The following is a 12,119-nucleotide window of genomic DNA, read 5'->3' as shown; positions in this document are numbered from 1 at the left end:
GCAAAGGTATGGTCCGACTTCCAAGTGGCTGCCTTGCAGATTCCCGCAATTGGAACATTACGAAGCAAAGCAGTCGTGGCAGCTTTGCCTCTGGTGGAATGAGCCTTAGGTTTACCCCCTAAGGTCTTATTATCCTTCTGGTAACACAACTGTATACAGGACACAATCCACCTCGAGATGGACTGTTTCGAGGTAGCAAGACCCGTCCTGACTGATCCATAATTGATAAACAATTGGTCTGACCTACGAATATCTTTGGTCTTATCCAGATAAAATTTCAACACCCTCCTAACATCCAGGGAATGTAAAGACCTTTCCGCTGGAGATGAAGGATTCTGAGAAAACGTAGGCAAAGTTATAGTCTGGTTGACATGAAAATCAGAAATAACCTTGGGAAGAAATTTAGGGCGAGTACGCATAACCTTAGCAGCATGAAATACAGTATAAGGTTCTCGGCAACACAAGGCCTGAATTTCACTCACCCTGCGGGCCGATGTAATGGCCACGAGGAACGCCGCCTTCCAGGACAGGTGCTGCAACGAAGCCTAATGAATAGGTTCAAAAGGATCCTTCATCAATCTGGACAGCACCACATTCAATTCCCAGGAAGGAGAAGGAAGCCTGACAGGAGGGAATACTTTCTTCAAGCCTTCCAAAAAATCTTTGATCACAGGGATCTGGAAGAAGAAAGTCTGTGAAGGCAATTTCCTGTAGGCAGTCAAAGCAGCCAGATGAACCTTAACGGAATGGACATTAAGGCCAGACTGCGCCAGATGTAGTAGATATGGAAGGATGACATCTTCCTTGCATGTCGTAGGGTCATAGTTCTTGGACTTGTACCAGATGCAAAACCTCTTCCACTTGTAAGCATAAGAAGTCCTAGTGGAAGGTCTCTTAGCCTCCTTCAGTATGTCCATGCAATATTCTGGGAGATTCAGATGGCCATATTGCACTCTCTCAGGAGCCATGCCGCCAAACTCAAAGACGAGAGGTTGGGGTGCAACATCCGCCCCCCGAACTTCGTGAGAAGGTCCGGCCTGCACGGCAGCTTCATGTGAGGAAGGAGAGACCGGTGAAGCAGGTCCGTGAACCACCACTGTATGGGCTATTCCGCGGCAATCAGTATCATCCGCGCCCTGGACTGGGACAGCTTGATGAGAACCGTCGGAATCAGGGGAATGGGTGGAAAAGCGTACAGAAAGCTGTTCGACCAGTTGATCCATAACGCATTCCCCAGCTGGTAGTACCTGGAGGCGAAGTCTCGGCATTTGCTGTTTTCTGCGGTGGCGAACAGATCTATGTCTGGAGTTCCCCACCTTGCGAAGACTTCTCCTAGTACTTCGTCGTTTATGACCCATTCGTGGTTTTCCTGAATCAGTCTGCTCAGTGCGTCTGCCTGAACATTCTGCACACCTTGCAGATGGGTGGCCGTTATCGTCAGTCCTCGGGCCAGAAGCCAGTGCTAGATCGCCTGCGCCTCCTGCGACAGGGTGCGTGATCTCGAGCCCCCCTGCTTGTTGAGGTAATACATCGTGGTCGTATTGTCCGTCTGTACAAGCATTGAGTTGGTCTGGAAGGACGGGTGAAAAGCCTTCAGTGCCAAGTGAACAGCTCTGAGTTCCAGGAAATTGATGTGGTACGTGGACTCCGTCGGGGACCACGTTCCTTGAATCTGTAAGTCTCCGGAGTGTGCTCCCCATCCCTGGAGAGAAGCATCCGTCACGATAGTCTGAGTGGGAATGTCCTTGTGGATGGGAACCCCTCTGAGGAGATTCTCCGCTGAACACCACCACTTCAGCGACTGAAGAGCATGCAGAGACAGTCGTATCTTGTCGTCCCAAGATCCTCTCCTCTGGTCCCACTGATCTTCCAAGCACTCCTGCAGCCGCGCATGTGGCGTCAGGAAGGTACAAGAGGCAATCGATCCCAGTAGAGAAGACACCGTCCTCACTGTCGTAGATGGAGTGGTCAAAAGAGCCTGAGCCTTCCGAAGGAGTGATAATCGTCGCCCCTCCGAAGGAGACACGCTTGCTGACATCGTATCGATGGTGGCCCCCAAGTACTGAATGCACTGGACCGGAGTCGGGACAGACTTGGACATGTTGATGTGCAACCCCAGCTTGTTCAATAGAACTCACGTCTTCTGGAAGTGCGCTTGAGCTTCCGAGAAGGAGGCCTTGATCAACCAATCGTCCAGGTGCGGGTAGACAAAAACCTTGTTCTTCCTCAGGTGTGCCGCTACCACTGCCATGCACTTCGAGAAAGTCCTGGGCGCAGACTTCAGCCCGAATGGAAGTACCGTGTACGGATAGTGAATGGTGCCGACTTGAAATCGCAGGAACTTCCTGTGTGTGTGTGCAATGGGCACATGGAAGTATGCATCCTGTAGGTCTATTGCACATAGCCAGTCTCCCTGTTGCAACTGAGGATAAATCTGATGCAACGACAGCATGCATCAACCCTAAGGTGACTGCATCTTCATTTATCTCCTCTTCATCCAAATTGAACTGGGCACATGGAGTACCTTGGTTCTGGTCTAAATTTCCTGCTACTTCTGGCATCTTCCCAACTGTCTCACAGGTTACACCATGTTCATAGCCGTCCTGTTCTTCGTCATTTGGCATTGTCCCCCAGTTACCTAGGTTACTTAGGCTGTCCTCATCATTTCCTTCATTTTCCTTATCTGATGGAGAGGTCAGATCTGACATTGAATAACATTTTCCATCAGAGCCTGCATATTCTGACCCGTTGCCGCTCTCAACCCCCAGATTGGTATCTGGACCTATAATATTATCCACCCCATCCTTACTATTAGCAATTTCAATTTCCTCTGTCGATTCGAGCTGGGAGATTACAGGTGGATCATTATCAGGTAGCGGAGTTTTCTGCGGGTCATATTGGGGTCCAGCCATCACTTGATCGTTATGAGGCTCCAAGTTAGAGACGTCGCCTTTGGACTTGTTATTTTTTTTATTGAAGATTGCCGGGACGACTCGCTGTCTCACTGCCCCATCTTGTGGGCCTTTACTTGAGAATATAGCGGCTTTTTTTTGGAGCGGTTGAGGGCTGGGGGTAGTCAAAGTGGGTAAAGCATCCTGTTGCATATTGTTTATTCCCTCACATATACGCCATTAGATACAGTCCCCAGAGTTCCATCTAAGATACAGGACTGCGATGGATTGTCTGCGATATTCCCTGCTGCATTCCCCTCTGTTGGAATATTCATAGGGGCTGATATAGCCGCTGCACCCCGATTCCTCGAGCCACCTCTACCTCTCGCCATTTATGTTTACCAAAATGAGACGAATATATAACTGCAGGGGCTCTTTTTCCGGACCTCGAAGCAGTCAAGCAGTCAAGCGTTTCCCCACTTGTGGCTTACAGTGAAATCGTCTTATAGCCAGACACTAAAATACCGTGTGTAATGCGTAGTGCGTAATGCAGAAACAATTGTTTTTTACCCTCCCCAGTGTAACTCACCGTACTCCGTAAGACGTTCTTCGTGTAATTCTCGGATCAAAGTCACTTTCTTCATCAACGGCGTCCCAGCCACCGCGTTAGCCGCTCTCCACCGTAGAGCTTCCACTCTAATCACAGCTGGCAGCATGTTTGCCGACTACCGGCCAAACCCTCACTGCTCATTTCCGAGGGCCGCCTCCTCAACAGCTCCAGCCGCCTCTCCGTGTTGCCGACTTGAACCGACAGCTCCGTACTCCGTGCAAAGACGCTTGCTCTGAAAACCACACTCTCCACAGAAAAAGAAACAGCGGTGTCGGCGCCCTTGGTACGCTGCCGTCTAATGGGTAAGAGGTGCAAGAAAGGCTTTTTAAGAGGGGGGTTAATGGAGTCATGCAGAGCGCAGCTTCACAGCACTTCACCGGCCACAGCAGCGGCCGCCATCTTGCCTCAGCTTTTATTGTTGAGGTAGGTGTTGAATGAGCTTTTCCATCTCATCATATTGAGCCCTGTCATACCTTGCCAAGAGGGCTTGTATGTTGGCTACCTTTCAATAGTTTGCACCTTGAGACGCCATACGTTTGCCTGATGCGTCTAATAATTTAGATTCTTTGTCAGGAGGTGGGGTGTCACCGGACCCTTGAGAATTTACCCTTATGCGGGCATTAGCTACGACCAGGGAATTAACCCTTAATGTATATGGGGTCAGTGGGAGCTGCCTTGTATTTTTTATTTATCCTGGGGTTAAGAACCCTAGCTCTAACCGGGTCTTTGAACACTTCAGGAGCGTGTTTGAGAAGACCTTTTTAACATTGGCAAGACATGAGATGATTTTTGTGGCTTGTCACAGGTTTCTAGAAGAAAATCTTTTTCTACCGTGTCAGAGTGTCGATTGACGGCATGGTATATTGCGGCCCTATTTGTTAGTTGGGCGAAGCCCACATTGTCATCTGGCGGAGATGGTTTTGAGGAGTAGAAATCCGAATCATTATGTAAGTCAGGAATGTTATTATAGTCATGCCATGAGTCTGGATCCTGTGGTGGCTCATCAGTATCTAATGGGATTAAATTGTCATCGCCTTGCCCATCCATCTCCATGTGCATCGTCACTATCCTCTGGTTGTGGGAAAGTATGTTCTGGAGGATGAACTGGAGAAATCATTAGATTAGGGTTAATTGGTGGAGGGGGTGAAGGAGGCGGTGAAGTATTGGAGGCCATGTGTATTTTCTTTGAAGGAACCGGTGAATGTCGTAAAGGTAAATGTTCTGGATTTTTTTCGGCTCCGGGGTTTTTTGTTTGGGAGGTTTAGTTATGGAAGGTTTCTCCTTAGATGGTTTCAGCTCCGAGGTCTTCGGTGCCGAAGTTTGGTCCAGCTGCTTCGGTGCAGAGGGAGCTTTTGGCGGTTTCGGTGCCGAATGTTTTTCCGGTGCCAACGGAGGTGGGCGCGGCATCTCGGGAGACTTCGTTTTCTGTGCCAAAGGCGTTTTTTGGGAACCGGGTCGCTGGCTCGAACAGGAAGGCTTGTCTTTGTTTTCCAAGGCCGGGCCGGGGGCAGGGCGCTCGAAATTTATGCTCGGTGTGGACCTGGGCCCTGAGGCGAAGGTGTCACCAGAGCCTTTGGTATGGGATTGGGTGGGGCAGGGGTCTTGGTACTCACATCCCATTGAGCTGGGGTGACGTCATCTTTGGTGTCGGAGTCGTCTGCTTCAGAGACAGAGACCTGTTCTTTCTGTTCTGATCCGGAAGGATATCGAGCCTGGATGGAAGATGTCCGGAATGGAGCCGGTGCCTCTGGACATTTCGTGGCGTCGAGCCAGACTATCACGGATTGTTTTCTTGGACTTGAAGGATAGACAAGCCTCACAGTTGTCCTCTCGATGTTCTGGAGAGAGTCACAGATTGCAAACGGAGTGGAGGTCCGAGTGTGGGAATTTAGCACCACACTGGGGACATTTCTCAAAGGGAGTCCGTTCCATCCACTTCTGTAGTTATCGGTGCGGGTAGGCCCAGCGACCCGCGTCGAAGTTCGCAAGTTTTCGTCGAGTGTGTGCGTCAAAGGGTACGCGATCGAAACAATACCGTAGGTTACCAGTGATTGCGGGTTGAAAAGGGGGTTGAATAACGACACCGACCTGGAGCGCACTGTCGACCGAAGGAGAAGTGACCAACCTCGTGACTACAAGACTTCATCGAATTCTTTTAACACAAAAACAGTGTGCAAACATCCGAGCCCAACACCAGATGGCGATCTATGCAAAAGTGTACAATCTGCAGCTCATATGCCTCGAACCCTGGTTTACTCATGCTATCCCGCTTTTTAGACTTGCTCCTCGACTTATCTAAAAGGGCACAGTGGACATGGGCTGGAATCTTGATCTGGGTTGAGAACGGCCTATTTCCTGTGTTAAGTGCCTTCTGCCTCCCTCCACCCCCTTCACATGGCTTTGAGATGCATTCACCAGTATTTGTCAGAGGACTAGAAGTCCAAGGGCAGGAGCTGGGCAGATCCATAACGACACATACTTTCAACACCATCTTCAAGCATGCTGTATTTAAGGGCATGTCAACAAAGTTATACAGGCAGGCACTCCTTTCCTATGAAAGCACAAGGTCTAGGTGGACCGTGACAACCCATGAGATACCCAAGTCAGTAGGGTTGGGTCAAAGTCCCAGGCCCAGCATACTTAACATCTGACAAATCCAGTGATAACTGACCAGCCTGTATTCCTCTAGGACAGTCATCTCTGACCATAGAAACCCAGCATGGTTCATTCTAATAAAGTGTTTCGACCACTGTTGGACGTGATCTTCCGCCAGCACATTGGGCATGTGTAAAACGCGCATTACAACATGTTCAGTACCTTCTTATCGAGCCCATAGGCGATGGCAGCAGCTGTAGGCTCGTTGATGATCCGTAGCACATTCAGACCGGAGATGGTGCCAGCGTCCTTGGTGGCTTGGCGCTGCGAGTCGTTGAAGTAGGCTGGCACCGTGATGACCGCATTGTTGATGGGCTATGGAAAGGTAAAGGGGAGAAGAGGAGAAGCCGAGTGAGAAAGACAGAACACATTACATACATGGGACAAGCAACTGGACATTCATTGTTACTCTTGCCTGTAAATGTAAAAATAGACTGCCAGAAAATCACACATAGATTTCGGTACTTCACTCTTTACAGCAGAACTTCACTCTTTACAGAAGCTCCAGCCGAGTCAAGAACCTTCTGCCAAGGGTGCAGAAATACGCATCCGAGACACTCGCAGGTACTCCACATTTCACTACCCTGGCTCCCAAGGATTGGTGTTTTATACTTTCAGAGTCTGCCCGTTATGTCTCTGCCTGCATGGTGTACCCTGACACAACGGGGCAGGTGGATTCGAAGGTGTAAGCCTCTGTGAAGACGGAGACCTGCGGGAGCAGCCATGGCTGCAGAGCAGGGCACAAGTCCTAAAAAAAGAAGTGGGGGGGAAGCGGTCGCCGGCAGTGACGTCACGAAAGGTGGCTCCGATCTCGTCCCAGAGAGGCCAAAAGGGTGAAGTCCAGCTGTTTGGCAGGGGGGACGGCGTCCACCCTGTAAAATAAGTGGGGGGACGCCATCCACCCGCGTGGTACCCCGACTCGAGCCCTGCTGCAGACAAAGCGTTTCATGCAAACGTTGCACAAATCGCCATCCAGTGTTGGATATGTGACTCTGCAACAACCCTCCCCATTGAACCACACCCAAAGCCTAGCCTGGCCAGAATAAACCTGTTTAACTACACACTTGTTTTAAGATAACTAGTTCTAAACATCCTCACAAGGTTACCCCAGGGTTTTATTGCTATGTAAGTATTTCCTAATCCCAAAATAAAAACGAAGAAAGGATTGGCGATAAAGATGGCACAGAGATTAACAGGTGCGCCCAACCTCAAGAGCAACAAAACACAAGAGGCAAAGATAAAGAAAAGCAGAGAACATGAAAAGAAAAATAGGAAAAAAAACGAAAAACGTGGAGACCAAGCCATGAATAGGAAAAACAAATAAAGGAAAAACACAGACTAGCCATAATTTGAACACCATCACAGCATTAAGCGTGTTACCGACACTTGCACAGGACAACGAATGAGAACACAGCACTGGGCAAATCCTGTAACACTAGGGGTCTAGAAACAGAATGTTATCCCTGTACCTGGGCCTATCGGGAGTTGGAAAAAAGTAACGTTATATAAATGAACATCATGGGCGATACTCCGAGACCTCAAACAAACAGATATAAAAATAAAAATACAGAACATACATCCATTTATGCAAAAACAGAGTATAGCTATGAGTTGTACGTCATACTTAACTTTACATAGAATGCATTCTCCAAAAATGCTGCAAGTGCAAAACGTGGCGTGACGCTACATTGCGGTGCTCGGGGATCACGTGTTTAAGTGACTGGCAAATGGCAGGTTATGTACACAAAAGCCTAGGACTTCACCAATGCTGCACAATACCAGTGTACTTATGGTGAACGTACATTTTGACATGACATTGCGAGTTCACACTATTGCCTCGTGTGTAAACACAGAACTGCACCTCTCAACAAAGCACTCCTGCAGCAGTCACCGTTGCCCCCCTTTATGAGAACGCTGCACCCCTCGGATGCCACCCCATCATCTCGTATACAGAACGGAAAGCATCTACACAAATCTCTCCAACCAGTTACCTGCTGCATAATATCCACTCACATTTGGTGACATTGCATTATGTGAAATACGTTGGGTCTCCCATCCCACCCTCACTGAAGTTTCTCATCTCACCTTCACAGAAATATGCTTGGTTTTCCCAGAATAGGACTTTAATTTGCAGTTTCTTCTGCTATTCTATTTCGTCTGCTTATTAGTTTATTCGTATCATTTTTAGGTTGAGATTTGCGAACGCGCATGCGCTGTCTGCAAGACCTGCCTTAATCAAAAATACAACTCTATTCCCGCCTGCTACTTACCATTGGTTTAACTCCTGCGTCCCTCTTTGCTGCCTTTCAAGTCGTTCAAGCAGCCGATATCGTCCCTTCCATTAAAGGACGAGGAACACCGGTAAAGTACAGTTTCCTTTCACTTGAATTCCTTATCTGTGGTTTGGAGAACTCTTTTTTTGATAATTTCCAAAAGACAGCCTGCAGTGGTGTTTCTGGACAGCACCGGACAAATATATCCTAATCTTATAGTTCTCTTATGCCCACTCCTGGAGTTGTGACTGATCACAAATGTAAATGCTTTCACTATAGGAGGGCAACCTAATTTCCTTGTTCACATTGACCTTTCCCATTCGAAATGCATGCATCTGTAATCCCCCTTTTGTTTTAAATGACTTTCCATATTACGTTTTTTCAGGAAATTGAAAAATGATACATGGAAAGTAATTGAAAACTAAAGAGTGATTACAGATACATGCAATTCGAATTGGAAAGTTCAATGTGAACAAAGAAAATAAGTTGCTCTCCAAAGATTGAGAAAACTTTTCCTAATCATTGCATTCTGCCCGTCGCTGCGTTTTTTCCCTTCACGTTATGAACCTCCCTCCACCCCAAGCTCCGAGGATGTAGCAACATTAACGAAGAGTGCATGAAAGGTACCACATGCAAAATCGAAAAGGTGCACTGGAATAGAAACTGCTATTATTGCGCGATGTGTTGTTCTAAAGTGATGTCAGAGGTAATCAGGGACAAAATTCCTGAATCCATAACATGCCAGACAATTCTTATTTATAACTACAGGAGAGGGTAGGCAGTGACTGCTTGGACCCAGCCTCTGGGGAGATGAAACGCCAAATTTTTCAAAGCAGCGACACTGCCAGATCTGTACCTAGGGGCCTCTGCCTCGCGTCCCCGTCAGACGCGCCTTCTGGCGCCAAATCAAAAGTAAGGCGCTGTTGAATATTAATGCTGCTGTGCCAGTGTGTGCCAGTGCACTGAAGTTTCGCGTCAGTACCTGCTGCGACTGGGACTTTCAAATCTGGACCATGAAGCCAGGGAGTGGGAATGAAACATGCAAATTCTAGAACTGCAAAGTCCAGAAGGCAATGGGAGAGCAGCACACAAGGAGCACTTTTGATGCGAAGAAACACACCAAAAGTCAGTAGGGCTGGTTAATCAGTGACCCACCCCATGTGGTGTAAGAGTATGTAAAACAGTACCCAATTAGTATTGTTTTACATACTTACATACCTTTGTGAATCATCCCCAAAACAGCTGAAATGTGGATGAAGGGAGAATATTCGGATCCTATTCATATAAAATTACCACAAGCAGAAAGGATTGCACCCTTTTTTTCAGTTATACTAATGTGGAATTCAGACATTCATGACCGACTCACCAAGGCGCGCAAGGGTACATTAAAGAGTGCCCCTGCAGTGCACTCCACATGGATGTATGACATCACAACGCATACTTTCACAACGCATGCCATTACGACGCAACTTTTACAACGCATACCATTACAACGCATAGTGCTTTGGGGAGCTGGATAGTGAATAGTTTAATTTACTATTCCAACTCCAGTCCCCGTGGATAGTAGAGAAGGTGTTGGATAGTAAATTAAACCTATTCCCTATCCTAGAGCGCCCCCCAGCGCAATGCGTTGTAATGGTATGCGTTGTAAAAGTTGCGTCGTAATGGCACTGCATAGTAAAAGTTGCGTTGTAAAGGTTGTCTCCCACTCCACATGCTCATGGCTGCTTTGTGAATTGACCAATAGCCTTTCACTGCAGAGTGATGGCCACTACCGGCATGTATTGTACCCTTACTGACTGCTTGTACAACCTTCAGTAAGAGTAAGGAGGGACATGTGGACAAACAGTCACTGGCAACTGACAACCACCGGCTTGAAATGACTGCTGATGTCACGTTATTCTACAGCAGATGACGTGGAAGAAAAGAGGCTTAGTTGCAATCTCTGCCTGCCGAGCATCAAATTTACTTATTTTTATAAATATTCCTCCGCGAAGCATATGGTCTTGCAAAGTTTCTGGTTTGTAATTGTGCAGAGTGCTTCGTTCAATTCGGGGCACAGTCACCAGGATGGTGAGGGTGAACATCATTGGAAAGGAGTAGTTTCTGTCCTTTAACTCCAGTTCTGTAGTAGGGGTATCCCGGTTATAGTCATAATCTAGTGAATAGTCCCGCCCATGTGCGTGGACCCCGGAGCAATCAAAAATAATCTCTTAAATTGTCAAGAAATGCAAACCTGCACAGACACTTAAGAGAGAATTTAAAGACAGATAGTGCTATCCACAGGCTACACTGTCCAGTACTTCAACTAGAAATTCCACCAAAAAAAACACAAACAGCACAGCCTGTCCAGCTTTCTCCACAGAGAAAGCTTTCCTTTTTCAGCAAAAGCCTCTGGAATGATAGAGAGTAAGGAGTGGACAGACAAGTCCCATAGGCTGCCATTATGTGGCTCAGAACAGGATACTGTGCCTTTAAGAGAACCTTCCAGACTTTCTCAGTATCCCAGAATGCACAGCAGGTCCCTTTTACTTTCAGTTCTTTTTGAAGGCGTAACACGCCAGACCTGTAGCATTCCTTACATGAATAACTTTCTCCACCGGGGAGGAGGGCAGGCGCTTATGACTATAACAGAGATACCCCTACTACAGAACTGCAGTTACAGGACAGAAACTTCTCTTTCTGTAGTAGGGGATCTCTGTGTATAGTCATAATCTAGTTAATAGAATGGCAAGCCCATCCCCACACCAAAGCGGCGGTGGAGAGAAGAGAAATAACGCCACTACTGTGCGAACAGATTTCGCAGCAAAGCCTGCCCTACCTGAGCATCTGTCCTGGCATCAGTGTCCAGACAGTAATGCTTAGCAAAGGTATGGACCGACTTCCAAGTGGCCGCCTTGCAGATTTCCACAATTGGAACATTACGAAGCAAAGCAGTCATGGCAGCTTTGCCCCTGCTGGAATGAGCCTTAGGTTTACCCCCTAGGGTCTTATTAGCCTTCTGGTAACACAACTGTATACAGGACACAATCCACCCCGAGATGGACTGTTTCGAGGTAGCAAGACCGGTCCTGACTGATCCATAATTGATAAACAATTGGTCTGACCTACGAATATCTTTGGTTTTATCCAGATAAAATTTCAACACCCTCCTAACATCCAGGAAATGCAGAGACCTTTCTGCTGGAGACGAAGAATTCTGAAAAAACGTAGGTAACGTTATGGTCTGGTTAACATGAAAATCCGAGATAACCTTTAGAAGAAATTTAGGGTGAGTACGCATAACCTTAGCAGTATGAAATACAGTATAAGGTTCTTGGCAACACAACGCCTGAGTTTCACTCACCCTGCACGCCGATGTAATGGCCACGAGGAACGCCGCCTTCCAGGACAGGTGCTGCAACGAAGCCTTATGAATAGGTTCAAAAGGCTCCTTCATCAATCTGGACAGCACCACATTCAATTCCCATGAAGGCGAAGGAAGCCGGACAGGAGGGAACACATTCTTCAAGCCTTCCAAAAAATCCTTGATCACAGGGACCTGGAAAAAGGAAGTCTGTGAAGGGCATTTCCTGTACGCAGTCAGCGCAGCGAGATGAACCTTAATGGAATGGACATTAAGGCCAGACTGCGCCAAATGTAGAAGATACGGAGGATGACATCTTCTTTACACGTTGTTGGATCATAGTT

At 47.5% G+C, this 12,119-nt stretch overlaps 1 protein-coding gene across 2 annotated transcripts in view; it reads right to left on the bottom strand.

Annotated features, from left to right (window-relative positions):
- LOC144770760 (heat shock cognate 71 kDa protein-like) overlaps positions 1-12,119 on the bottom strand; it is a 127,039-nt gene that overhangs the window by 69,861 nt on the left and 45,059 nt on the right. For both annotated transcript variants that reach the window (XM_078655508.1, XM_078655509.1), the window contains exon 4: positions 6,319-6,471. In XM_078655508.1, the coding sequence (XP_078511634.1) occupies positions 6,319-6,471 (153 nt within the window). The remainder of the gene's footprint in view (positions 1-6,318; positions 6,472-12,119) is intronic.

This window comes from Lissotriton helveticus, chromosome 7 (assembly GCF_964261635.1).
Source record: "Lissotriton helveticus chromosome 7, aLisHel1.1, whole genome shotgun sequence".
Classification (NCBI taxonomy): domain Eukaryota; kingdom Metazoa; phylum Chordata; class Amphibia; order Caudata; family Salamandridae; genus Lissotriton; species Lissotriton helveticus.
Note: the sequence above shows the minus strand (reverse complement) of the source record. Positions and strands in the feature narration are given on the sequence as shown.